Here is a 27,551-nt window from a genome sequence, read left to right on the forward strand (position 1 = left end):
ACCCACAGGGCCAAAGTCCTGGATCTGGTCCCTAAGAGATGCAACTCTAGGGGTTAAGGCTCTTAGGCCCCTCTCCTTCCCTGTTCAATGCCTTCCTGCTGTGCCATATCTAGGTGTAGTCGCCACCTCCGAGGGAGATACATATGTATCAAATGTCCTTAGCCTGGCGGACACCACACCTAGAGCAGGACCTGTGCTTCTGACCACTTGCGACTGTCCCAACAGCCTGAGGTCACCTCCCATGTGAGACAAGGGACTTGGCAGAGACTTGAGGCAGTGGATACCTCAAGTACCCGAACCCCATTCCCAACCTTGCATGGTATTGACATGAGAAATGAGTCCTGATTCAAGGAACCCATCTGTGCCCCTCCCAAGATGGAAGAAAGCTTCTGTCCATTCCAGGTTTTTAAATCCAGCTCCTGGCTAGGAGCCATGCAGTGGTCCCTAACAGGAACCCGAGACACAGGTTAATATAGAGCCACCAGTTACTTAGAAACTAAATTAATGTATTTAGGACAAAATAAAACATTCTTAGAAAATTTTTTTTCACTTTGTTTTTTTAAAACAGGTTTTTGCTGTGTAGCCCAGACTGGCCTGGAACTTTCCATCTTGATGCCTCAGCCTCCAAGAAGGGTGTTGGAATTACATGATCTGGGCTGCCAAACCCAAATCCCTGGAACACTTTTAGTGAAAAAATATTTTGAGAAATTCGCAACTTTTCTAAAATACTATGTTGCTAGCTGCTGAGGTAAACAGTTCAATCTAGAAAATTCCTCAGAGGCAGGTCCTGGATTGGACAGCTCCCAACCTCTGAGCAGAGTGGGTGGCCTGGGTCACCTGTAGGACTGGATGCAGGTGTGGGTGGCCAGCGCCATCTGCAGGACTGGATGCAGGTGTGGGTGGCCAGCGCCATCTGCAGGACTGGATGCAGGTGTGGGTGGCCAGCGCCATCTGCAGGACTGGATGCAGGTGTGGGTGGCCAGCGCCATCTGCAGGACTGGATGCAGGTGTGGGTGGCCAGCGCCATCTGCAGGACTGGATGCAGGTGTGGGTGGCCAGCGCCATCTGTAGGACTGGATGCAGGTGTGGGTGGCCAGACTCCCCTTGATTAGATTAAGCGCCCTCAGAAACGGGGCTTGCGCTTGCGGCCTGTGTACTGGGTGTCAGGTCTGACCTCCCTGCAGACAGACAGAACAGACTCAGGAGAAGGAAGAGCTCTGTGACCACAAACGCAGGCTATGTTTTGGTGGGCACGGCCTCCCCCTCCCTGCCTGCCGCCCACCCCCAGCTGGTACTCACTTGCCCTGGCGCCTGCGCCGCTCCTTCTTCTCTAGGACCCACTCGCGGCTCTTCTTCACCAGGTCCCGCCGTGCCTTCTTGTGTGGAGCCCTAGGCAGGGACAGAAGTGAGAGGGTGCCTAAGCTGTCACAGGGAGGGGAGTGTTAGCTCTGAAGCCCCCTCTTCCCATCTATCACCTCCACTCTGGACACCGCTGTAACAGGACCAGAACCTCTGGTTTAGCAGAGCTGTGGGGCAAAGTCCTTGTCCCTACAAAGTATCATTAGGCAGATGGCCTTGTGTCTGGAACACACCTTATCTATAAGGTGACTCCAGGAAGGAGGAACTCAAAAAAAAAAAAAAAAAGTAACCTGGTTGTGTCCAAGGAAACCCATGGAACCTGCACAGTCCAATGCTGCCACTTAAGGTCCCTGTCTGGGATGGGGCTCAGTGTGCCTAGCAGAAGCCAGTGTCATTCAACCTCACCCCCCACCCCACCCTAGCTTCTGTCAATGTCTGAGGCCGGAAAACAAGGCTGCCCGCTCATGGCAGTCCAGACAACGAAGCCTCTCACAGATCATCTTGGCCTCCAGCCCTGGCTGAGGAGGAATGTGTTCCCCACAGCCCAATGGACAAAAGGCCCAAGGAAGAAAGGGAGTCTGCGCACCAACCCATAGCCACAATCCCATTGGCTGCCGGGATGAAGTGATTCAGCCTAGCTTGAGGGAGAGCTGCTGGCTGCTTCAGTATGATCTGTGGCCCCTGGGTGCAGACAGGAGCCATGTCAAACCTTCCTCTAGCAGAGGCAGAGCAGAGCTCCAAGAGCTACTCAGCATTTGTAGCAGGGGCTGGGCTATGTGCAGCAACCCATGCCACTAGGAAACGGGCAGGCCACATGAGGCCAAAAGGGAAGGAAAGGAGGAGCATCCATGTTGCTCCTGGAAGTCAGGGGCCAGGTGCAGTCAGAGGTTACTGCAAATGCAGGGGATCCAAAGGTCATACGGAACACACAGAACACTGCGAAGGCAGTGCAAACGGGAACATGCTATGGAATAGAATATTGTTTTCAGTAATGATGTGTTATATTTGTTTGTATTATGTTTGTGTTGCATAATATTTGTTTTACTAAGATGTGTTACATCTGTTCCTGCTGCATTTGTTTAAAGATGTGTTGCTGTTTCACTTTGCCTGCCTAAGGCACCTGATTGGTCTAATAAAAAGCTGACTGGCAAATAGCTAGGCAGAGAAGGGCTAGGCAGGGCTGGCAGGGAGAGAGAAAAGGGGGCCTGGTCAGCCAGGGGTCAGCCAGCCACAGAGGAAGCAGGAAAGCAGGATGGACAGTGTGTGGATGAGGTAAGCAAGCTTCGGGGCAGCACACAGATCAACAGAAATGGGTTAAGTTAAAGAAGCTACCTAGAAACAAGCCTAAGGGAAGGCCAAGCACTCAGAACCAATAAGCCTCCGTGTCATGATTTGGGGGCTGGTCCAAGGGAGCCTGCTACAGGAACAAGATGCGAGCCACTAAGAAAGGCAAGAGAAAGCCATCGAGGTGGGTGAAAAGAAAGGGCAAGTGAGCACGGGGGCCAGGAGTGATGGGCAGGGAAGTGACGCCATGTGGAAACCTGCTTCTTCTCACAGTGACAGAAACAAAAAGCAGGTGAGCTGGCTGAGAGCAGGAGCTTGCGCGTAAGCCTGGCCCCTGATCCTTGCCCACTCCTCTTAGCTCCCCTGCTCGTTCCCCATTGAGACTCTTCTAGATGTTTCTACTTGGCTTTGCTGAGGAAGTACCAGGCATCCAACTCCTCCAGCACCTAGGGTCCCTCGCCCTCACGCTGGTGTTGGTTGGTGATATGTGTGTGCTCTATGTTAGCTGGGCCGTGTTGAACAGCCTGGGCATCTGTTCCCAACTGTGAGCTGTGTGTGGATAGGAAAACTCTAGAGGGTAGAGCCGAGGATGCGGGAGCCTGGGAAGCCTGGGGTCCAGGCTGTAGCTAAAGTGGCTGGGGGAGGCCGAGAAGTGGGGGAATGTCACAGGAACGCCCTGCCAAGTGTGTGAAGGGGCTGTGCAGGCTCACACAGGAAGCTAAGGCACTGTGGCTGCCCCAGTATCCAGCCTGAGGAGGAGGCACATCTGGTTGTGACATCACTTTGGCACTGCAGCTGGGTCTAACCTGACTCAGGTGAAAGCAGAGGAAAATGCCCGAGCCCTTCCTGGGTCCCGCACCTAGGCCCCTCACACCTTACCTTTCACTGGTGAAGGCAGACTCGGTGGCCTGGTCTGCATCCTGACTTTCAGTCAGCCCCTGTAGGAGACAAAGCTTCTGAGTCGCCCTGGCGCTCTCTGCCGCAAGACAAGACACGTGTGCATTCAGGCCTGAGTAACCCCAGCAGGCCTAAAAGTCAGGCTACAGGGGTTGGTGGTCCGTCCCAGGACCTGCAGAGGTCTCAGTTGAGCTCTGTGCAAGGGATTGGGGAACCCTGACCACTGAAGCCCTCCCAGCATGCTCTTGCGCTGGTAGTAGAAGGCAGCCTGGGAGCCCAAGACCCTTACCTTTGGCAGGGAGGTGGAAGGCCCAGAAAACAGACAGAGGTAGAACCTGAAACAAGGCAGAGCAACGTGAAGCCTGGCTCACAAGGCCGAGCAGAAGAGACAAGCCCTGCATTTTCTGTGCCCTGTCCTCCTACCCAGCATCCCTTTGTTTACTCAGTAGCCTGCAAGGGCCCCAGCTGTGTAGACAGCGCTCGGCCCAGCACTCACTGTGTATGTGTATACCGAGGTCAAGCTCAGCTGTCACTCCCCAAGACACTCTCCACCTCATGTTTGACAGCGTCTCTCACTGTACTAGAGCTCACCATCCAGGAATCTGCCTGTCTCCATCTCCCCAGTGCCTCGTTGGAATTAAGAGCAAGCACACCACACCCAGCCTTTTAAACAGGTGCTGGAAATGGGAGCTCAGCCCCTCACGCATGCGCAGCAAGCACTTCACCAGCTAAGCCCCTGCCCCGGCCACTTACTTCTTTGCTTTGGCACTGTTGGGGAAGTCCACCACCACGCCGCCGGTGAAGCCTGCCCTCGTGGCCTGGGTTGTGATCAGCTCCAGCTGAGGAGAGAGGGGCAAGGGAGCAGATGGAGGGGTGGGAGGGACAGACAGAGGTCCTCAGCCCTCATTGGTCAGAATCTAAAGCACAGTCTAGCTAGGCCTTTCTGACTCAGAGGCCTCCAAAGCCACCAAGGCATAAAGTGGGGGCCGTAACCAGTCTCTGTAGCCCCATCCTGAGGAGAGTGTCAGCACAAAGCGGTTCAGCTCGTTCCCATGTTCTGGTCCAGGGACCCATCTCCCTACCCTCAGGAAACCAGACTCGGCTCTATTACATGTCAGGGACCTGCAGCTCACTGTCATTCTAAGCCCTAACTCCTGCCACAGAAAGCAGAACTGCTGAGGTCCTCTAGCCATGGGTTATGGAGATGCGCTGTATCACAGCACACTCTGGGACACCGCCTTATCTGTTTCCATTTTTCTCTCTCTGTGCTGGGGATGGAGGCCAGGTCCTCATGGATACTAGATGAGTGCTCGACTACTAAGCCACATCCCCAGCCTCCCGCCATCTCATCTGTCAACAACGCACCAGCCTCCCCTACGGCCACACCCCCTCTCAGAGAGCCATCTGGGGTCACTGTGCCATCACTAGGGTGCTCCTTCCCTCTTTTCCACCGGGCCGCCAGAGTTCCTTGTTCTACCATGGCAAGAAGGCAGTTGAATGGAGAAGGCTGGTCCACACCCCGCTCCCGGCAGATCTAGATAGCGGCTCACCTGCTCCGAGTTCTCAGGGTACAGCTGCAGGACAGCTCGGGCCCCACGGACCTGTGAGCAGCAGAAATGTCATGACCATGTAAGCGCTTGTGGGATGATGGCCACGGTGCACTTCACTTACTAAACATTTACAGAGCTCCCGTCACAAGGCTCAGAACGCCATCATGAACACGACTCCTGAACGGGGCACTCTCTGGTAAGGCAGGCATTTAACTTATAGCTGTGGCAAGTGACAAAGGAAAACATGGCGCATGCCTGTAACCTAAGCCTTTAGGAGGCAGAGGCAGGAGGATCACTACTTGCTCACCCCCAGCATAGTTTACATAGTAAGTCCCGGTCTCAAAGGAAAAAGGACAAGAAACAAGAATTACACAGTAAGTGTTGGGATTGAAGGTGTGCACCACAACACCTGCCATGAATTTCTTTTTTAAATTAAAAAGAAGGTGACAGTGCAGGGAAGTGCAGAGGACATGGGCATCCTGTGTGCTGGACATGACGTCACTGCCCTCGCTCAACTGCCTCAGATGTTGACTGCGATGCTGCTGGGTTTAGTCAGATGTCCGCCCTTTGCACTTGGACCCTTTTTCCTTTTGCATTTTTGAGGCATCTCTGGCTGACTTTGAATTTCCTATGTAGCCAAGGCTGATTTTGAGCTCCCAACTCTCCAGTCTCTGCCTCCTCCAAGTGTTAGGATTCCAGGTCTATACCACCACGCCCAACTGAGTCTTGACAGGCTATGTGTCCTTTCTCAACAGCTTTCCCATCATGACCTCAACTTCATCCTTGAACTTCCGAGGCAGGAGAATGACAGACAGACAGAACCACGAGGAGGGGAGCTATACTCACGAGGGCAGAGTACAGAGAAGAGAAGAAGTGGTACAGTCGCCTGGCAGGGACGTCTGACTTCTTGTTTGCATTGCAGAGCCACTGAACAGCTGAGATGCTGAAAAGGAAGGGACCCAGTCAGGAGGGCCGACGCCCTCGCCAGTGACTCTTGAGGAATCTGCCATTATCCACCATACTCTGCTGCACACAGCTCCTGTCCTGCAGGCCAGTCCACTCTTGGTCACTTCCTTGCAACACAGAACCAACTGGGGGCAGCACTCACTTCCTTCAGTTATTCCAGGAAAATGCTCTCTCAACCAACGTCTGTGTGTACACGTCCAGGAGCCCAGGCCGTTACTGCCCACCTACCCCTCCACTCTCCACCGACCCTCAGAGGAAACCCACTGGACAGCAAGCACTTACATCCAGCCGTTCATCTGCCTTTTCCGTGTTCTGCTGCAGCTACCAAGGCTTGTACCCTCCCCCACCTGTCCCCTGATCTCAATCTCACTCTGGCCCACACCTCCTCACTGCTGGGATGACAACATGGGCAGCGACATTTCATATTTTTAACAGCAATTTTAATGTTCCAAAGCTCGTTATTAAAGTCCAGGGGCTGGAGAGATGGCTCAGCAGTTAGAAGCACTGACTGCTTGTCAGTTCCCAGCACCCACACAGCAGCTCACAGCCATCTCCAGTTCCAGGGAACTGAACACTGTCCTCTAGCCAGGGACAAGGCACACATGTGAAACACACACACACACACACACACACACACACACAGGTCAACATGCCCAAAAAATAAATTTTTAAAAACTTTAGTTTTTCAAGACAGGGTCTCTCTCTATATGTAGTCCTGGACACCCTGGAACTCACTCTGTAGACCAGGTTGGCCTTGAACTCAGAGATCCACCTGCCTCTGCCTCCAAAGTGCTGGGATTAAAGGGGTACGCCACCACCGCCTGGGAAAATAATTAATTATAGGTCAGTGTGTTTATAATCCCAGTAATGGGGGAATCAGAAGCAGAGCCAGGCAGATGCTGGAAGCTCACTGGGCAGCTAATCTGGTCTGTGTGACAATGGTCCACAAAGAGAGCTTGTTTGAAACAAAAAGCAGAGTCTGAGGACCGGTATCTAAGGATGCTCCCTTGCCTCCACCTGCTTGTTCCCACATACACAAGATGTGCATACACACAACAATTTTTTAGTAGCCTTTGACCTTATAAATCTCAGAATCTTAGAAGATGTACATTTATTTAATTACATTCACTGCACACGCATCCTGGCTGATGCACAGAAGGGAGACAATAATCTTCAAGAACCTTTATTCTCTCCACCATGTGTTTTCTGTACCAAACAGGTTTGTCAGGCCTGGTAACAAGCACCTGTAATCAGAGCCAGCTCACAGGCCCAGAACATGTAAAATTTTAAATATCACATATGCCTGCTATGCAGCTGTGTTTAGGAAACACTGGTGTACGAAATTACAACTAGGAAGTGAAGACCCTCACCTGATGCAGCCATCAAAAGAACCTGGTCGGAAAGGGACTCCTTGGCCCATGTCCCCTAGCAGCAGGTCTCCCTCTGTGTCTCGGTCTAAGGCAGCATCTACACGGGAGCAAGGAAAAGTATTGGTACTGTTGCTGCAGACAGGTGTGGTGGGCGGGCCTGTGATCTCAGCAACAGGGAGGCTGAGGCAGGAGCATCCCACGTTGGGGACTGGTCTGGGCTATATGGCAAGACCTGATCTCAACCAGAAATCCAATTTAGCTGTTCCATACTCAAGAGGATAGTCACATTGGTACAGACAGAGCTAACTTACCCAACATGGCAGAGCTGATGTCAATGCCCACCCAATAGTGCCCCTCCTCTGAGATATAGTCTCCACTCAGTCCAGTACCGCAGCTGTAGGAAATAACCCACAGGGGTCACAGAGCTAAATAGTGAAGACCCTCCACCCCACCCAGGCAATGAGACCTGGGGCCCCAGGACCTCACCCAATGTCCAACAGATAAGAAGGCTGACCCTCTGGCAGACAGAGGAGCTCCAGTGCCCTCTCAGTCATCTTGGTCTGGATGTCAATCATCCGTGAACTGGGAAGCAGAAAAACATAGGAGTAGTTAGAGTTTCTCTTAGATCAAAAGAGTTAGGAAAATTTAAAAAAACAATCAATTTTGTTTTAAAAAAACAAAAATTTTTTTTATTTTGCCTGGCAGTGGTGGCGCACACCTTTAATACCAGGACTCGGGAGGCAGAGGCAAGCAGATCTCTTGAGTTCAAGGCCAGCCTGGTCTATAAGAGCTAGTTCCAAGACAGTCAGGGCTACACAGAGAAACCCTGTCTTGAATAACAAAAACAAAAATTTATTTATTTCATTTAGTGTGTGTGTGTCTGGATGCATGTGGAGGTCAGAAGCCAACTTGTTCAATTTGGTTCTTTTCTTCCAACATGGAGGTTCTAGGGATCAAACTGAGTCATGAAGCTTGGTTAGTAACCCCTACTAAGAGTTTAAGTTCAATCTGGGCAAGACTTGCCTCAAAACAGCATCAACAAAGTAAGCCCAAAAGTCCATTTGATACAGTACATGCCATTTTATCGTGTACAGATTGTTAAGTGTACCAGCTGCAAGGCTGACAGGAGTAGAGCAAGTCACTCAGCAGATGAGCAGTCAATGACTCTCTACACCTGTGCTGGTTTGGATGCTCATTCCCTAGGGATGCGTTCTCTCCGAGAGTCATCTGCTATATCTACTCCTGTCTGCACGGACCAACAATGCACAAGTGTTAGGCATGTGTGACATGTGTCTTGGGGGTGGAGCACTTGTCAACTCACAAGAGGCCCTAAATTCAAAGCCCTGTACCGCCAAAAAAACAAAATGATTCGCCTTGGTAGTAAAAAGTGTATGCCAGGCCACACATCCTACCCCCACTACCTGAAAACAAAAACCAGGTGTGGTGATGCACACCTCCACTGAACCAGAACCTGAGCAAGCACACCTCTGTGAGTTCAAGGGCAGTCAGGGCTATAGTGAGACTCTGTCTCAAAAGGAAGGTGGGGGAGGGAGGGAAACAGTAAACAGAAGAACAGGACATGATTGTACATGCCTATAATCTCAGCATGCAGAAGGCTGAAGCAGGAGGGTCACTTCAAGTGAGGCCAATCTGGGTCATAATGTGAACATATCTCAAAGAAAAATAAACAACTAACAAAAATAGAACAAATACCCTATTGTAATTATGTTATATATGTTTTATATACTCAAAGAATTATTTCAATATGGAATCAGCAAAAAAAGTGAGTTGTGTCTTTTTTTTTCACTTCTCCACATTGTCATTCAGAGTTAAAGAATTTATTTATTTATTTATTTATTACGTATACAATATTCTGTCTGAATGCCTGAAGACCAGAAGAGGGCGCCAGACCTCCTTACAGATGGTTGTGAGCCACCATGTGGTTGCTGGGAATTGAACTCAGGACCTTTGGAAGAGCAGGCAATGCTCTTAACCACTGAGCCATCTCTCCAGCCCCCAGAGTTAAAGAATTTTACTAGCTAGCTACTGACTGCTATATTCAACAGAATAGTTCTACATCTATCTGGTCTGTCCAAAATAAAGGTAAATAATCACACACAATAGTTCCCATAGAGCCACACATGCTGGACCATGTCTGCAATTTCCGCACTTGGACGGTGGAGACAGTAGGGTCAGGAATTCTGTCACCTCTGATACACAGGAAGTTCAAGAATACCCTGGGCTAGGGGAGGCCATGTTTCAAACAAACAAAACCAAATAAACTATCCTGTAGAGTATTCAGACGATGTTTCTATCTATGGCTGCCATGATAATTTAGTGCAATCATGCATTTAAATAAGAATCACAAGAAACCCATAATGAGTTATGGCCTCCCTCCTAACAGTATTCATTCCTTTCTGGGGGTGTGGCTCAATGGTAAAACTGCCTAGAATCCCCTAGTGAGGGGCTGAGGGTGTGGCTCAATGACAGAGCACACAAGACAATATGCCTACAGATATCCTCTAACTATGCCTACTTTACCACGTGTTTAAAACACTTTGTCTGCCGGGCGGTGGTGGCTCACGCCTTTAATCACAGCACACGGGAGGCAGAGACGGGTGAATCTCTGTGAGTTCAAGGCCAGCCTGGTCTACAAGAGCTAGCTCCAGGGCAGGCTCCAAAGCTAGAGAAACCCTGTCTCGAAAAAGCCAAAAACAAACAAATAAATAACCACACATTGTCAAACGACCTAGTGTAAACTAGAGACGAAAACATCCACAATAGAACCAAGGTATCAAGATCCCTCCAAGAGTTCGACGGTTTAAAATTCACTTTACCGGTGGCAGAACTGCATTTACTCAGGTCCCTCATCTCCCCCACTCCCAAATTCTAGATGCTTTCCAAGCGACACCCATAATGAGGGCGACTTGCCGATCCCGACCCCCGATGCCATTCAACACCATGTTCTCCTCACTTGCGAACGTATTTCCGGGCTTCATTTTGGTCATAAAACTGTTGGGAAGAGAAAGACACATGGGATATGAGGGGAAGAACCCAAAAACAGGCATGCTAGAAGAAGACCAAGTCCTGACAAGGTCTCACCAGCTCTGGCGGTCCGCTGTGCTCGGGTCTCCGGCTACGAGACGCCATCTCTACTCTAGGGTACCGCAGCACGCTGGTGCCGGCAAACCTCGGCAGTGTTTGACGTCATCAACTCTGCGACTACCCCACCACCACGTAGAGCTCACGCTCTAAACGTTCCCCGCCTATCTTTTTATTTGATTGGCTACAAGCCGGAGGCGCCGCTCACGATTCGCGGTTCCCATTGGCTGGCTGGGCGCCGCCCAGTCCCCGCCACAACATGGCGGCCGCGCGCTGCCTGGGCTGGCCGCTGTCACCGCTATGGAGGCTGTGGCAGGCTCGGGGGTTGCCACAAAATTCGGCCGCGGGCTGGTGCTCGCGAGGGAGGCCTTACTCCCGCTCTGCCCTCTACGAGACGCTGGGCGTCCCCTCCACGGCCACGCAGGCGCAGATCAAAGCGGCGTACTACCGGCAGAGCTTCCTCTACCATCCTGATGGCAATCCCGGGAGCCCCGAGGCCGCCGAGCGCTTCACGCGCATTGCCGAAGCTTATCGAGTCCTGGGCAGCACCATCCTCCGTCGCAAGTATGACCGAGGTCTGCTCAGCGACCAGGACCTGCGCGGACCCGGTGTCAGGCCCTCTAGGGCACCCCCGGACGATCCCCCTCCTCCTCCTCCTCCTCCCCATGCCCCTCGGGCTCACTATGGCTCTCGGGCCTTTCCCGGCGACCGTCGCACTATGTTCGACTTTGACGCCTTCTACCAGGCGCACTATGGAGAACAGCTAGAAAGAGAGCGGTGTCTGCGCGCCCTGAGGGAGGCCCTTCGCAAAAAGCAGGAGGACCAGGCCAACAAAGGGCTACGCTGGAATGATACCCGAGATGCCACTTTCATTGTCCTCTTTTTCCTCATCTTCGTCTTCATCGGCTTTCGTATTTAATCGGAGAAACGGAGGGAAGGGGAACCAGCCCAAGAAACTTGCCTTTCTTGACCTTTGAACTATTGGTCTTGGAATGAATTGACTACCTCTGGTGGCGTTCCCTTGACTCCTAGCACCTTCCCAGCTTGGCTGGTGATCAACACAGCCTTCTCCTATGGTCCAGAAAAAAAAAAAAAGCTCTTCCATGGCCAAGAAAGAGGTCCCAGGAGAAAGATAACCGAAAACCATGAATGTACGTGCTTTCCAGAGCCGCCCCTGGGTGCCTGCTTGTTTCTAGAAGTTGTCTTCCACATGTCAACTCCCAGAACAAGTGCTCTGGTTTTATCCGGAAGCCCTTAGCAAGCCTTGTCTGGTCCCCTACCTCATGTTTATACCATGGGGCAGCACTTCCTCTGTAACCCTTGAACCGTGCCAATCTTTTTGTCCTCTGTCAAAAAGATTAATTCTTGGGGCTTGCCTGAAACTTGTCTTTCTGTGTTACCCCAAGCCACAGGTGAGACTTGATCAACCATCCCGCAGATGCTGGGGATGTAGCTCAGTGAGAGAATATGCTAGCATGCAGCAGGCACTGGGTTTGGTTCCCAGCATTGCTGTTGTCCTTTCCCCTCCAAGAAAAAAGTTAGTGAAAGATTGCCATTTTCTTAGGTCTGGTCCATACTCTGTCACGTGGGAACAAGGAAGCAAAGCCCTTGTGTGAGAGGAACTGTTCCTGTTTTCATACTTATCTAGGGTGTGACCTTGGGGAAGGTGCCCTGTGGGTGTGATAGCAGAAGAGTAAATAATTTGCTCTCCCAAGGTCTGTCACTATTACGGTAATTCTACTCACAGTAGTGAAGTAGGATGATACTACTTAGGCCAAGTTCTTGGGACAGTGTTCCTGTCCTTGGTCTGCCTTTTCCTAGCCACTTGCATTGCTAACTGAGCAGTCTGCTGACTGTGACAAGACTTACCCTTGAGTGTGGCCCATGCATCTGCAGTGCTGATCAGAGGTGCCACGAGTCAAATCTTTCTAACAGGCTCTTGGATTATGTGAGTAATTTTGGGTCCTGGAGTAGAAGCAGCAAGAAGCTCACTAATTAAGATGGAGTTGAAGTCCAGATTGTAGTACAGGCCTCTAATCCACAGAGGAAGCTGAGGCTGGAGGATTGTGACCAGTTACATAGCAAGGCTTGTCTTTAATAAAGATAAGACAGGCATGCTGACTCACATTTTTAATCAGAGCTCCATAGACTTGAGACTCTTAATCTCAGGGTTGTGGGTTTGAGTCCCATGTTGGGTGCCATTTGTAGACAGAATTTTCTGTCCTACCTGTTTCTGCAGTTGTTCAGTCCCAAAGAAACACACGGAGACTTTTTTTTTTTTTTTGCTTTTCGAGACAGGGTTTCTCTGTGGTTTTGGAACCTATCCTGGAACTAGCTCTTGTAGACCAGGCTGGTCTCGAATTCACAGAGATCCGCCTGCCTCTGCCTCCCAAAGTGCTGGGATTAAAGGCGTGCGCCACCACAGCCCGGCCCACACGGAGACATATTAATTATAAACTGTTTGGCCTATTGCTCAGGCTTATTACTAACTGGCTTTTACAACTTAAATTAACCCATAATTCTTACCTATGTTTAGCCATGTGGCTTGGTACCTTATCTCAGTAAGGCATCTTGCTTCCTCTGCATCTGGCTGGTGACTTGACTCTCTGTCTTTCCTCTTCCCAGAATTCTCTTAGTCTGGTCACCCTACCTATACTTCCTGTGTAACTACTGACCAATAAGTGTTTTATTAAACTAATACAAGTGACTAATCTTTACAGTGTTACAAGAGCATTATCCCACAGCATAAGACCCTGTCTCAAGAAAAAAAAAAAAGTTGAAAAATAGGTTCCTTATATGCTGCTGACCAAGGATTATAATGAGTTTTTTTTGGGGGGGGGGAGACTTGTTATTTAGATTTGGAAAAATTTTTGTTGTTTTGCTTTGTTTTTTGAGGTAGTCTCTAGTAACCCAGGCTGATCATGAACTCTCTTTGTGCCTGATCATGAACTCTTTTTTTTTTTTTGATTTTTCGAGACAGGGTTTCTCTGTGACTTTGGAGCCTGTACTGGAACTAGCTCTGTAGACCAGGCTGTTCTCAAACTCACAGAGATCCACCTGCCTCTGCCTCCTGAGTGCTGGGATTAAAGGCGTGAGCCACCACTGCCCGGCCTGATCATGAACTCTTGACCTTTTGTTTTTGATACAGGGTTTTCCTGTGTAAGCCTAGCTGTCCTGGGACTCACTCTGCTCTGCTGACCAGGCTGGCCTCAAACTCAGAGACAGCTGCCTGCTTCTGCCTCCCTGAGTGCTGGGATTAAAGGCGTGTACCACCACACCCAGCTTTCTGCCTCCATCTGAGTGCTGGCACACTCAGAAGTACAGAAGTACACAGGTGTGTACCACCATGACCCCGTTAGTTTTCTGGGTTTTGGTTTTCTTATACCAAGCAGTTAGTAGTAACTTGTGGTCAGAGCTACAGTAGTCCTGTGGTCCCCTTACATCTGACCCACACTGGGAATGGGCTAGGACATCCTGAGTGCAGGGGCACACTGGGGCCGTGTGCAAAGCCAAGAAAGTAGAGATCCACAGCAGAGCTCAGGATGTGGCTCAGTTGATGCACAGATCCTTGGGTTCCACATCCAGTACCCTATAAATCAGGCTGGATGGTGCCGTAATCTCAGCGTTTTTTTCAAGTCACAGACAGGCCTAGAACTTTCCATCCTCTGCCTCAGATTCCTGAGTGCTTGGATTTCTGGCATGGGTCACACACCCACAGGGGTATAGGAGGCTTTCTGAAGGACTACCACATGGTGGCTTTCTCCTCTCAGGACTGTAGTGAGTTTTCCCTTTCCTACTTCCCGTATGTCCTAGCAAGAGGGTAAACTTGGCAGTGGCCATTACCCCTGCCCAGTCTGGCAATGGAGGGCGTGGTTGAAGGGGGCAAGTACAGCATGGGGCTGAAGCGTGTGGGCCCAGTCAAGAAGATAGGAAACAAAGATCCGTGCAACTGGTGAATGATTGTCTTCTAGACAGCTAAAATGGCAAACTAGACCAAATGCCCTCCTAGTGACCACAGTGTTTGCACAACTGGATTCCTTCCTTCTGAATTCACATGATGCATCTTTGGCCTCCATCTTGGCTCCAGTATTAGTTAGGATAGGATGTGATAGCATGTATATATTCCCAGCATGTGGCAGGCTGAAGGGAGACAGGTCTCAGTTTAAGGCCAGCCTAGGCTATGTAGTGAGACCCTGTCTCAAAAAAGGGTAGAAGCTGGATGTGGTGGTGGACACATGTATTCCCAGCGCTGGAGAAGCAGGAGGATGACCCACGAGTTTGTGGACCAGCTGGGGTGACATAGTGAGTTTCAAGCCAGCTAGGGCTACATAGTGAGGTCCTGTTTCAAAAAGAGGAAACGGAGTAGGGGTAGACCCATGAATGGCCCAGAAGGTTAAGGAGTTTGTCTTGTTCTGTCCCGGGACCTACATGTTGGAAGGAGAGAAGGGACCCCAGAACTTCTAACTTCCACATAAGTGCAGTGGCATGTGCATGGGTGTGCATGTGCACCCACATACCTTACACAGACTGAATAAGTACTTGTTATTAAAAGGGATGTGTAGCTTTGGGCCGGGGAGTTGTTCTCGGTCACGACTGACTCAGAAGGTCCCCGCAGCACCAGGAGAATGGTCACCAACTGTTTTGTGAAACAGGGTCCTGTATCTTGAACCTGTGTGCTTCCTGGGAGGTCACCAGACCCCACGAAGGGAGAGAAGGAACAGCTGACAAGTCACGGGGCTCTCCCGGCCATTGTCGGTGGGGAGGATGGAGAAAAGTGGGAAGTGGCTCAGCCGGCAGAGTGTGTGCCCTGACTTCCGCCTGCAGCACGACTGGCACCGAGCATGGTGGTCCCTGTCATCACAGCACTCGGCGAAGCAAGAGGATCCGAAGCTCAGTGTCATCCTAAGACAGAGAATTTAAGGCTAGCCTAGGCTACATAAGCCCTGTCTCAAAATAAATAAAGGATATTTACTTAATCTCAGACTTTGACTGCTTTCAGTTCAGCTTCCCTGTGATGAGGTCATACTCCCATCTGCTTGTAGATGACATCATAAGGACATATCCCTCACCGGGTGCTAATCCCCAGGTAGGTTAGCTCTGAGATCCAACTTGCAACGTAGGTAGGGTGCTGAGTGCCCCTCTCTGTGTTAAAGCCACAGTAAGTACCGGGAGTGGAGAGTACTGGAAACTCTGGGTTCCATCCCTAACATGGTCTCCATGGAAATGGTGGTGCATGTCTAGTATGCAAGAAGTGGAGGAATAAGGAGAAGTCCAAGGTCTTCTCCAGATGCAGTAGAATAAACTTTTAATGCCAGCATTCAAGAGGCAGGAGCAGGCCCATCTCTGAATCTGAGGCCAGCCAGGGCTACATAATCAGACCCTGTCTCAAACCATAATAGCAAAACATGAAGACAGGATAGGGTGTAGGGCTTGGAAGTATGGGTCTGTAGTTAAGAGCATGCACTGCTCTTGTAAAGGACCAAGTTCCATTCCCAACACCAGTGGCTCACCTGTAGCTCCAAGGGATCCAACACCCTCTTCTGGTTTCTGTGGGTACTGCATTCACACATAGACAAAGACACACGTACAAAAACCTATTAAACATCTGGGTGGAGGTGGCACACTCTTTAATCCCAGCAGGCGCATCTCTGGAAGTTTGAGGACAGCTAGGGCTACACACAGAATTCCTGTCTCAAGAAAAACAAACAGAAAACTCTTGTTCTGGGACTGGAGAACTGTCTTAGTGGTTAAGAGCACTGTCTACTCTTCCAAAGGACCTGGGTTCAATTCCCAGCACACACGGCAGGTCACAACTGAGTTCCAGGGGATCCAACACCCTCACGGAGGCAAACATTAAAAAAATAATAATAAAACAGGGAAAGAGGCAAAAGTTGGGTAGAGTCCCACAGCCTGCTGGGGCTTGTGTTTTAAAATTATATAAAATAAATCCCTAAAAAGAAAGGATGGCCAAGTAGTGGAGGCACACACTTTTAATCCCAGCACTCAGGAGGCAGAGGCAGGTGGATCTCTGTGAGTTTGAGGCCAGCCTAGTCCAGGACAGTCAGGATTATTAGACAGAGAAACCCTGTCTCAAAAAAGAAAAGAAAAAGGACGAGTTTGAGGCCAGCTTGGGCTACCCATGAGAGATAGTGTCTCAAAGCAACCTCATAAAAAAGAGAAGGTAAATGAAAGAGGGTGGAGCATTTCTTACAGAAAAAGACTGCTTTGCCTCATCACCTTGCTGACCCCTGCGGGAATCCGGGTTTGATATAATAACCCATACCTGGGCCCATGAGATGGATCACCAACTGAAGTTGCTCACCACCAAGCCCAACAACGTGAAACGCTCCTGATCCCCAGGATCTACAGTAAAAAGAACCAACTCCCAGAAGTAGTCCTCTGATCGCCCTTATGTGCATACACACACACACACACAAATAAATGCATGTTTTTAAATAACCTTTCTTTTATACAGATGTGTATAAATCTTCATTTTTTTTTTCAGTGCTGGGATTGAACCCAGAACTTGCACATGCTAGGCAAATACTCTACCATTCAACCATATCTCTAGCCCCTCACTGGGGGATTCTAGGCAGGGGCTCTACCACTGAGCCACACCCCAGCCCCTCACTGGGGGATTCTAGGCAGGGGCTCTACCACTGAGCCACACCCCAGCCCCTCACTGGGGGATTCTAGGCAGGGGCTCTGCCACTGAGTCACACCCCAGCCCCTCACTGGGGGATTCTAGGCAGGGGCTCTACCACTGAGTCACACCCCAGCCCCTCACTGGGGGATTCTAGGCAAGTGTTTTACCTCTGAGCCACACCCCAGCCCCTCACTATGAAATTCTGGACAATGTCTCCACCTACTTTGGAGTTACACAGAGTCTCAGCTCCTGAGTGTACGTCACTGTAGTTAGGAGTCATGGTTGGTTTGTTACCATTGGCAGGGACAGTGTATTTCTATGTAGCCAAGGCTGGCCGTGAGTTGTCTGAATTCTTTACAGGATCTTTAAGGATCTTTAAGGATCCCTAACAACGGCAAGGGCTTAGCCAAATGCAGAAGTTCTTGGCACAGTCACACCAACTTCTCCACTCAACCCTGAGGGTAAAACTGGTGTATAAAGTGGAATAAACCCACAGCCAGCCCAGATACTGGAAACCACCTATGTTTCCCTCCCTGGGTGATTAGGGGCAAGCTTTTAGCCAGACCAGATCATAGGCTGGTTGGCAACTGCTTGGCTTGGTGAACCTTGGTTAACACAGTGTTCAGTTAGCAGAGTATAATGGCGCACACCTTTAATCTGAGCACTTAGGAGGCAGAGGCAAGCAGATCTCTGAGTTCGAGGTCAGCCTGGTCTACAGAGCGAGTTCCAGGATGGTTAGGGCTGTTACACAGAGAAACCCTGACTCGAAAGCCCCCCAAAACAACAACAACAACAAAACCAATACCAGACAGTGGTGGTGGCTTACTCCTTTAATCCCAGCTCTTGGGAAGCAGAGGTAGGTGGATCTCTGAGTTCAAGGCCAGCCTGATCTAAAGGGCTAGTTCCAGGACAGCCAGGGCTACACAGAGAAACCCTGTCTTGAAAATACAACAAAACAAAGCACTGTGTTTACAAACCCATGCTCTGCCCCCGTAAAAAGAAAAAAGTCCCCTATAAGGGTTTTTAAAGTTTATTTATTATGTATACAATGTTCTGCCTGCATGTATGCCTGCAGGCCAGAAGAGGGCACCAGATTTCATTATAAATGGTATTGAACCACCATGTGGTTACTAAGACTTGAACTCAGGACCACTGGAAGGGCAGCCAGTGTGCTTAACCTCTGAACCATCTCTACAGCCCTCCAGGAAAGGTTTTTCAAGTTGGTTCAGTAGGTAAAGCACTGATGCCAACTTGATTGACATTTGAGTGTAATCCCTGAGACCCACATGGCAGAAGGAGAGGACCAACTCCCATAAGTTGTTCTCTGGCTTCAAAATGCATCTCATGACATGTGGCCTCCCCTACAAATTAAATAAATAAATGTGACTTAAAAAATATTTTCCAGTTCTTCAGATAACCAGACAGTCGTTCCTGGGGTTATGGATGTGTGCTGCGGTGCTAACTGCAGATTCTAGGAGTCTGTAATAGGTAGAAGCAGGATTTAACCCCAGGAATCACACACGCCAGGCAATCAGTGGTTCTACTGTTGGGGCAGACCTACAGCCCCCAGGTGATGCTGCCTACTCTAGTTTTTCCTCCCTCACAAAGGGTCATCCCCGGGTCATTCCTGGGTATGTTCATCCCTAGAACCCCAAGGCAGAATATTGAAAGTAAGATGGCTGAAATCTTCAGAACATACATGCACCTGCTAGTCAGGGACATATGAGTCTTAGTTTTTAGACGGTCTCAGCATGTTGTCCTGCCAGGCCTGGAACTCACTACTTAGACTAGGCTGGCCTTGAACTCATAGAGATATTTCTTTCTCTGCCTCCCAAGTACTGGGATTAGTGGGTGAGGTGTGACCCACACCTCACCTCACTGGGAGGTCACTTGAAGGACCCATCCGGTTCCCATGGTAACAATTATCTTTTCCTATACTCTCTCTTGACTAGAATTTTTTGTTTTGTTTAAATTTTGAGGCTTTTGAGGCGGAGTTTTGTTTAGCTCAAGCTGGTTTTAAACTTCCTTTGTAGCCATGGATGACCTTGAATTTCTGACCCTCCTGCCCCCAGCCCCCAAGTACTGGGATTACATTACAGAAGTGCACTACCATACCTAGTTTATGCGGTACTGGGGATGGAACCCAGGACCTTCAGGCACATGAGACAGACACACTATCAACCGAGCCACATCCCCAACCTGGTTCTTTCTCTACTTCTTACCTGTCCTAGGTAAGAGGCCAGTCCTGGACACTGACCCCTTCTGGAAGCTACTCCTCAGAGTCCCGGTGATGGAAAAAGAGGTAGCCGTGCCCAACCTTAGCTCTCCCCCATTCCACTCTTTTGCCACAAAGTCTCACTGTGTAGCCTTGGCTGGCGGGGAATTCACAGAGAGTCTCCTGCCTCTGCCTCCTAAGTGCTGAGATCAAAGGCATGCGCCACCACACCTGCCTCCGTTCTCTCTTTGGTTGCATTCTTAAATAAAACTGCCCAGAATGTTGGTCCAGGGCTGGGGCATCATGTAGGATGTGAGCATCCAGTCTGCTCTCAGGCTGAGCTGGAAGTCAAGGGAGGTCTTCCCAAGTGGTTCTCCAGGCACCCTGGGGTTCATGTATTTCTCAGCCCCCAGCAGCAATGAGGCTGGGAGAATAACCATATGGGGTTTCTCCAGTTGGGTGCTTTCCCCTGCACCCTTCTGGGGGAGACTGATTGAGCTTAAAAGGCTCTAAGGTTCGACCCCTCCCCCACATGCTCCAGCTGTTGGTTGAAGTTCCAAAGATCATCAAATACTTAAGCTCTTCTTACACATCTACAGGGATCCCTGCCTCCAGAAACAGCCACTGAGAGTCCCTACCTGGTCCCCAAATTCTCACCCCACTGTTCTTGGTTCTATCCCTGGGGTCACACTTAAAGTGGACTGAACACCATACGCCTGCATTTGCACGCTTTTCTTGTGGATCTTAGTCCCAAGCCTCCCTCTCATCTTTTATACTTCAAAGATGCCATGAGGGGTCCCTTTAGTATCTCAAACTTCAGTGAAAAGTAGAGTCAACTCAACACCAACATTCTAGATGATTCTATCTCTAGTAACACGGACAAAGACCACACTAGCTTTGTAAACTTCAGTAGCACTCTTGTTACTTTGAGACAAAATCTCGCTCTGTAAACTAGGTGTGGTAGCAACACTTTTACTCAGCACTCTGGAGGCAAAGGCAGGCGACCTCTAAAGATGAGCATACAAGGCCAGCCTTTTCTAAAAAGTGAGTTCTCCTGTCTCAAAAACAAACAAATAAGCAAGCAAAACTCACTCTGTAGGGCTGGAGAGATGGCTCAGAGGTTAAGAGCACTGGCTGCTCTTCCAAAGGTCCTGAGTTCAATTCCCAGCAACCACATGGTGGCTCACAACCATCTGTAAAGAGGTCTGGCGCCCTCTTCTGGCCTTCAGGCATACAGAATATTGTATACATAATAAATAAATAAATAAATAAATAAATAAATAAATAAATAAATATTTAAAACAACAACAACAAAAAACCTCACTCTGTAGCTTACAGTGGCCTGGAACTCTTCACCCCAGGCTAGATTCAAATTCAAGGCAACCCTCCTGCCTCTGCCATGCAAATGCTGAGATTATGGGAATGAGCCAGCATGCCTCTGGCAGACAACTCTTGTTTATAGATGTTTCTATGCCTCTTGGCCAAATTTCCTGTGCGTGGACTTGACCCTGGTTGACCCCAGGAATGCTACTGTTGCATTATTTCAAAGAGAGGGCCTCACCACGTATTTAGTTTGGACTTGAACTTTTTATGTTGCCTAGGCTGGCCTTGAATGTGGCTTTGCGGATTTTGTTTGTTTGTTGAGACAGCAGCCTAGCCAGCTTCAGACCCACTTCTTGGTGTCGGAGAATGACCTTGAACTCCTGATCTTTCAGCCTCCACCTCCTCCGTGAAATATTACTGGTGTCATCCAACATGCCTGGTTTAGGGGGTGCTAGGGATGGAACCGAGGGCTTCCTGCAAATTACACAAGTGTTCTTCCAACTGTGCTATGTCCCCAGCTCCGAGTCTTGAACTTCCAATCTTCCTGCTTCAGCCTCCCACGTTCTAGGTGGGGGTCACAGTTTTGTCCCTTCCCCCGACGTTCTGCACGCCAGTCTTCTTGCCCCACATCCAGCAGCCTAATTGGCCAGCTAATGTGTCCCTAGTGGAGGACAGATGCCTGCATTCCTAACAGAGCCCCTCCTCTGTCACCCTTCAAAGGTGTGTCACCAGCGGAGGTTATGGTGTGGCAGGAGAAGGTACTGTACCATCCAGATGAGCAGACAAGCAATCCTAGAAGAGAAGGTGCAGCCAGGTGAGGCTACTGGTGACAGTGGAGTGGGCGGTGTCACTTCTGGCCAGGCTGGGAAGTCAGGCTTAGAACAGGTTCTTTGGAAACCAAGCAGCTCAGAGGAGGAGGCTTCTATTGGCCTTGCAGGTCACTTGGGTTTTGGATGGGCAGGGAAAAGAAGGACAGCTCCATGGGAGGATGAGCCAGAGGAGCTGAGGAGGCCGGCTGCGGGAGCAGAGAGGAGGCGGGGCATCATCACCGTCATCCATCAGCACATTTATTGACAGCCCCTAGGAGGCGGGGCTGGGGACAGAACATACAAAGACAAGGACCTGCCCTCAAAAAGGTTCCATTCTAAGGAGACAGGGACAGAAAAATACAGAATGGTCTTTCCTGGGGATGGCCGGCTCTCACCTGGGCAGGTCAGAAGCCTCTGTCCTACTTTGCCCCAGAGGCAGCTGCAAGGCCCTTGGGGGTGTCCCTGGGGCCGCAGCTGGGGCATGACCACCTGGCTCCTAGGCGGAGAGCCCCCAAACTGCGGGAAGGGTTAGCTCAGGAGAACAATCCAGTAAGCCTTGGCCAATAAGTTCGAGCCCAGTAATGTGGCAGGGTGCGACAGCCCCCCACCCCAAGCAAGACCCCCTGGGGGAAGCAGGCCCCCATAAAGTTCTTTTCATCTGGGGACCTGGTTTGGCACCCTGGAGGACCGGGGAGACGAAATAAAATAAAATAAAAAGGCAGAGTTTCCTTGGTGACCGAGGTCCAGCACCCTGCCCACCCACCCCCCAGCCCTCTATGGGCCTCTTCGGGGAGCCCCTCTTCCCCAGCTCAGCCTCCAGGGCCCTGGGCCTGCCTGAGGCTAGGGGGAGGGGCCTGCCCCTCCCCCCACCCAGACAGTGGGGGAGGAGGAGGAGCCACGAATCAAGTTTGTCTGGACCCCCGCTGGGAGGCCGTACCCTGGCTCCTACCGATGAGGGGGTTCAGGCTGAGAGGGTCGAGGGCTCAGCAGAGGGGCTGGGCCAAAAGGGCACCCGGGGGAGCCCTTCAGTGGGGGCACTGGGCGGGAGTCCAAGGGAGGCAGGCTCCGGGGTACGGCTGGAGGTGGTCCCCGGGCGGCCCCAGTGGGCAGGACGGCAGCAGCAGGGAAGGGTTTCGGGGGATCCATGGCGGTGGCGGCGGCAGCAGCAGCAGCAGCAGTAGTGGGAGCCGGCTGGGCAGAACGTTCCCGACGCCTCAGCACTTCCTGTAGTTTCTCTGCCTGGGTCCGCCTCAGGTGGGCCAGGGCACGGCCCCTCTGGAAGGCTGGCAGGAAGGCCTCCAGGCTTTGTTCCCCCAGCAGCAGCTGCTCCATCTGGATCTGGGAGTGTCCAGGAGGGAAAGGGAAAGTTGGGAGGAGGCAATCCGATCAGAGACTGAGAGTTCTTTTTTTCCCCCCCACGGTGACCAGCCAGCAGAGGCCCTGAGCTTCCAACCTGGCCCAGCCTCTGGGTTACCCAGACTGGACAGAGTCCATCCTCTTTCCACAGTAAAGGGCTGTCTCGGGCCTTTCAACTCATTTAGTGTTCATTCCCAACCCAACCCAGAGGAACGGGGCGGGGGGGCATTCCTACTCAGCAGACCCTGCCCTCCAATGTCTGTACACATTCCTAGGACATCAAACTCTGCCATTCTGGAAAGTTCTGTAGGAAATCATGGTGGGATTCTTAGAGGAGACGCTCCCAAGTCTTTGATGTAATGACAACCCCAATGGGACAAGATGGGTCTCCCTCCCTGTTCACCTGGACCCAGTCGCCTCTACCCCTCACCTCAGCCTCCTGCTCAGCCTCTTCCAGTTCAGCCTGCAGCCAGCCCAGCGCACATTGGGGGCTCCAGCGATGCATGCTCTCCTCTGAGGACCACAGGGGGACAGACAGGGACTCTGACTCTCCCATTGACCGCAGGTGGCTCTACAGTTCCCATCTCTGTGGCCTCCAAATCTTTTTTTTTTTTAATTTGTTTGTTTTGTTTGAGGCAGGGTCTCTTACAGCCTCTAACCTTGAACTTGCTGTGTAGCCCAGGCTAGCCTTGACCCCGATCCTCCAGTCTCTAGACCTCAAAGTGCTGAGATTATAGGCATGCACAAACAAGTTTGGCTTATTTTTTTTGTTTTTCTACTGTTGTTTCTTTTTAAAAAGCTTTTGTTTTTAATTATGAGTATGTATCTGCACATGGGTATGTGCGCTTGACAGAGTTCTGGCACTTGAGAGGCCAGAGGTTGTCAGACCTGCCCAACATGGCTGCTGGGAAGCCAACTCCAGTCCTTCCCAGCTGCTGAGCCATCTCTCCAGCCACCACCATCATCACATCACTGTGCAGCCCAGGCTGGCCTGACAAATGTGGTACTCCCCAGCCTCCTGAGTGCAGGGATCATAAGCATGCACCACCATGCCTGGCTCAGCTTCTTCAGTAACGTGGACACTGCTGGGCATTTATGGACAGATACCCTCTTCATTGCCACACCCAGGCCACCGCCATCCAACCCATTAATTAGGTCAGACATGAGGCAGCCCTTCACCCTAGAGTAAAAAAATAAAGGCTAGACTGATGGGGGGGGCACTCCGGGGTTCAAAGTTAGGTTCTCATTTTCCTTTTCTTTCTTCCTTTTTATAAATTTTATTTAATGTGCACGTTTGTTTTGCCTGGGCGTATGCATGTGTACCACGTGAGTGCCTAGTGCCCGTGGAGATCAGACAGTATCACTGGATCCCCTGGAACTGGAGTTCCAGGCAGTTGTGAGCTGCCATGTGGGGTGCTGGGAATCGAACCCAGGTCTCCTAGAAGAGCACACGGTACACTCACTTAATCACTGAGTTGTCCTCCAGCTCCCCTTTCTTGTTTTCTGTTTGTTTGGGTGTTGGCTTTTTAAAAACTGCTTACATTTTTATTTTAATAAATGATAATAAATAGATATTTATTTCTCGTGTGTAGTCTGTGTGGGCATACTCATGTCACTGCATAGCTGTGGAGGTCAGAGAACAATTTATGGGAGCTGCTTTTCTCCTACCATGTCGGTCCCAGGGATCACACTCAACCTTGGCACCGAGTGTCTTTACTCAGTGGACCATGCTATCCATGTCATCAGACTTGATCTTTTTCCTTTTTCTTTCTTTTCTTCTCTTTTTCTAGTGTCTCAGGTAACCCAGGCTGGCCTCAAACTTACTCAGTAGCCAAGTTTGGCCTTGAACTACTGATCCTCCTGTGTCTGTTTCCCAAGTGGTGGGACTATAGGCATATGCCTCCATATCCAGCGTGGACCTCCTTTCTTCTACTACCCAGAACCTCCATCACATCACTACTTTTTCTTTTCCTTCTTTTTTGGGGGGTGGGGTGGGGTTCAAGACGGAGTTTCACTGTGTAACCCTCCCTGGTTGTCCTGGAACTTGCTCTGTAGTCCAGGCTGGCCTCAAAATCAGAACACCGAGATCCACCTGCCTCAGCCTCCAAAGTGCTGGGGTTAAAGACATGTGCCACCATCGCCTGGCTCCCTTAGGCCTCTTCAACCCAGCTGTTAGTTTTTTGTTTTTGAGGCAGGACAGCCCCTCAAGAGACAGCACAGTCCGGCCCAGAACTCACTACAGAGCCTAGGGATGATCTTGAAGTTTTGCGATCCATCTGCCTCTGCCTCCCAAGTACGGGGATTACATACACGGGAACCCAGCCCAGCTTTCCAAGTCTGCTCCTCCAACAGCTCACAACCTCACTTTCCAGAAGGCCCAGATCAGCTCTCTTCAGATTTCATCCGGAAGTAGCGGTGTCCCAGCCCCACCCTTAGGAGCCCAGCACAAATGAAAGCCAACCCCACCCCAGGCAGGTCTCCTGCGCCTCCCCTCACCCAGTCTCTGCAGTTTGTCTGCGCAGTTCTCAGCCACCTCTCGGAGCTCTTGGTACTTGATGGCCAGGGCAGTCCGGCCCATCTCCAGGCGGGGCCGCAAGGCCAGGTTCTCCTTAGCCAGCGCGTAGTTAGAGGCCAAGCAGGCATCCCGCTCCAGCTGCAGACCCTGAAACTGCCAGTGGAGGAGAGCTAAGAGGCCTGGGCTCAAACTGCCCAGGGTCACCCAGGAGTCCACCATAGCACAACATCACAGGCCTAGTCAAAGGCACCCGGGAGTCCCCAGCCAGCAGGGGTGTAGGGACCAACAGGTGGAGGGGCCTAGGTTGGCCTAGGCTTTGCCTGGCGTCCTCTCTCTGGGCCCCAGTTCCTTCTACAATTAAAAACAAAACAAAACAAAAACAAAACAAAAACCGCCCCTCTTACTGAGTTGTCGTAAGACCTAAGTGAGCCAAACTATGAAGGCCTCTACAAATGTTAGTTAATTTTTAATTTTTCAATTAATATGTCTGCTCAGGTCCCCAAGGACTACCCCCTCCCCTCTCTGTCCCATTTTCCATGCTTGGACAGCTTGCCTCTCATTCCAGGCCTTTGTCTCGCGTCCTCCTCAGGTGTTTGTGTGGAAAACATTTCCACCCTCTGTTCTGACTCTTGGGGGAGTGGTGTTTTCACCCTGTGTCTTCCCAGCATCAACCCCCCCCACACACCCACTCAGGTCATCCTCTCATCTCTTATAACCCCTCATCGGCCCTCTAGCGGAACCCCACACACCCCTACGAATACAATACACACCCCCTTTGCTTCTGTGGTCCCCTGCACCTGCTAGCTGCTCACCTAGCAGAAGGCAGCACTGGGGCCCTGAAGAAGGCTCTTTGAGCCTATTTCTAGGAGGGCCAAGCCTCGCTCCCCGCCCCTGGAGAACACGCTCCCCTCCATCTGTCCCCTGATCCAAGCACATGCCCCTCCTCGTCTGGCTCCTTCTAACACACACTTTCTTTTTCTGCACCCCCCTCCCAACAGACAACCAGCCCGGGCCTATGTCTCCCGTGAAATATACAACTTTCTCTTATGGTGGCCTACGGAATACAAGCCTCTGTATTCATAGACCCATCCCCAATGGCAGACACAAAGCCCCCTCCCCATCTAAAGCATAACCCTCCTTCCCAGCTATCCTCCCCACCCCAGGTGTCAAGCAGGCCTTCAGTTCTCCCCCAAGCAAGGCGCCTCCCCTTTCTGGCCCTAAAGAACGTGGGTGTGCTGAGCCAGGGCCCCCAACAACACAGCTCACCCTCCACCTCCCGCCCCCCAGAACACACCTCCCCGGAGCATCCTCAGGAGGGCACGCCTCGCGGCCATCCCGGGGTGCACGGGTGCATCCCCGGGCGCCCCCTCCCGCACCACCCTCCCCAGGCCGGATCGGGGCGCCCCCCATCCCCCGGGGGCGGCTCCGCGGGGCCCACTCGGACGTGCCAGGCTCCCATGATCCCGAGGCCTGGCAGCTCCAGGGGGGTGGCCTCCGCTGGCTGGGTCTCCGGGTCCCCGCAGGCCGCGGCCCGTCCTCTCCATCGCCCCCCTCAACATCCTCCTCTTGCCCGCGCCCCCCGCGTTACCTTCCTGCTGAGCCGCACAATCCGGTCCAGCTTGGGCTCATCTTGAAGCAGATCCCGGAGCTGCCCGGTGCTGAGGATCCCAAAGCGCCCCGGGCTGCCGGGCTCCGGCCCCGCCCGCGCCGCCCGGGCCCGGTACATACCGCCCGCCCGCGCCCCCAGCTCGGCTGCTGGCTCGGCCCGATCGGCCCCGCTCCGCCCCGGCTCCGCTCCGGCTCCGCTCCGGGCTCCGGGCTCCGGCTCCAGCTCCGGCCGTGCGCTGCGCTGTTTGCGTTCCGCCGCCAGGGGGCGCCTCGACCGCTCTTAAAGGGACCGCCGCCACTGGCAGGACTGGGGGTGGGGCAGGTAGGGGGCGGGCCTCATCCGGAGATTCCCCCGCCGTGCCGCGGAGCCACCGCGAACCTGTCGCTCAAGGCGGCCTCTCACCAGAAGCCCATCCTCTCTCCTCCCTCTGGAAACCCAAGTCTTCCTCTCCTCTCACCCGTTCATCCTGCCACGCTTCACCGCAGACCTTCCCACCCTAGGCGCCTACAGTTTGCAAGACTCTTTCAATTTCCCCTTTGGGTTCCTACAG

At 51.5% G+C, this 27,551-nt stretch overlaps 3 protein-coding genes and 1 non-coding gene across 11 annotated transcripts; 1 reads left to right on the forward strand and 3 right to left on the reverse strand.

Annotated features, from left to right (window-relative positions):
• Window positions 1–485: 485 nt before the first annotated feature.
• Bud23 (BUD23 rRNA methyltransferase and ribosome maturation factor) lies at window positions 486–10,682 on the reverse strand. Of its 2 annotated transcripts, XM_050129286.1 has the most exons (12): window positions 10,529–10,682; window positions 10,401–10,438; window positions 7,913–8,008; window positions 7,738–7,820; window positions 7,427–7,523; window positions 5,937–6,033; window positions 5,091–5,141; window positions 4,294–4,379; window positions 3,830–3,875; window positions 3,523–3,581; window positions 1,300–1,389; window positions 486–1,178 (listed from the first exon to the last, which is right to left on the reverse strand). In XM_050129286.1, the coding sequence occupies exons 1-12, from the start codon at window positions 10,574–10,576 to the stop codon at window positions 1,124–1,126; spliced, it is 846 nt and encodes a 281-aa protein (XP_049985243.1). In that variant the 5' UTR covers window positions 10,577–10,682; the 3' UTR covers window positions 486–1,123. The 2 variants fall into 2 exon arrangements, with proteins under 2 accessions (XP_049985243.1, XP_049985244.1); XM_050129287.1 differs by lacking the exons at window positions 10,401–10,438; window positions 10,529–10,682 and adding an exon at window positions 10,264–10,376.
• LOC126492746 (small Cajal body-specific RNA 20) lies at window positions 1,789–1,920 on the reverse strand. The gene has a single exon (XR_007589671.1). It is a non-coding gene; the product is annotated as a small Cajal body-specific RNA 20 (non-coding RNA).
• A 69-nt stretch (window positions 10,683–10,751) lies between the features above and the next one.
• Window positions 10,752–15,509, forward strand: Dnajc30 (DnaJ heat shock protein family (Hsp40) member C30). 5 transcript variants are annotated; one of them, XM_050129290.1, is made up of 2 exons: window positions 10,752–13,862; window positions 15,181–15,509. In XM_050129290.1, the coding sequence occupies exon 1, from the start codon at window positions 10,788–10,790 to the stop codon at window positions 11,445–11,447; it is 660 nt and encodes a 219-aa protein (XP_049985247.1). In that variant the 5' UTR covers window positions 10,752–10,787; the 3' UTR covers window positions 11,448–13,862; window positions 15,181–15,509. The 5 variants fall into 5 exon arrangements, with proteins under 5 accessions (XP_049985247.1, XP_049985245.1, XP_049985249.1 ...); XM_050129288.1 differs by having other exon boundaries at window positions 10,752–11,940; window positions 13,677–15,509; XM_050129292.1 differs by having other exon boundaries at window positions 10,752–11,940.
• Window positions 15,510–21,766: 6,257 nt separating this feature from the next.
• Window positions 21,767–27,288, reverse strand: Vps37d (VPS37D subunit of ESCRT-I). 3 transcript variants are annotated; one of them, XM_050129316.1, is made up of 4 exons: window positions 26,981–27,265; window positions 25,374–25,545; window positions 23,308–23,390; window positions 21,767–22,859 (listed from the first exon to the last, which is right to left on the reverse strand). In XM_050129316.1, exons 1-4 carry the CDS (start codon window positions 27,116–27,118, stop codon window positions 22,467–22,469), a joined length of 786 nt encoding a protein of 261 aa, XP_049985273.1. In that variant the 5' UTR covers window positions 27,119–27,265; the 3' UTR covers window positions 21,767–22,466. The 3 variants fall into 3 exon arrangements, with proteins under 3 accessions (XP_049985273.1, XP_049985274.1, XP_049985275.1); XM_050129317.1 differs by lacking the exon at window positions 23,308–23,390 and having other exon boundaries at window positions 26,981–27,285; XM_050129318.1 differs by lacking the exons at window positions 23,308–23,390; window positions 25,374–25,545 and having other exon boundaries at window positions 26,981–27,288.
• Between the last annotated feature and the right edge of the window lie 263 nt (window positions 27,289–27,551).

The sequence above is a fragment of the Alexandromys fortis genome, unplaced genomic scaffold (assembly GCF_014885135.2).
Source record: "Alexandromys fortis isolate MF-2015 unplaced genomic scaffold, M_Fortis_MF-2015_v1.1 scaffold_312, whole genome shotgun sequence".
In the NCBI taxonomy this organism is placed as follows: Eukaryota; Metazoa; Chordata; class Mammalia; order Rodentia; family Cricetidae; genus Alexandromys; species Alexandromys fortis.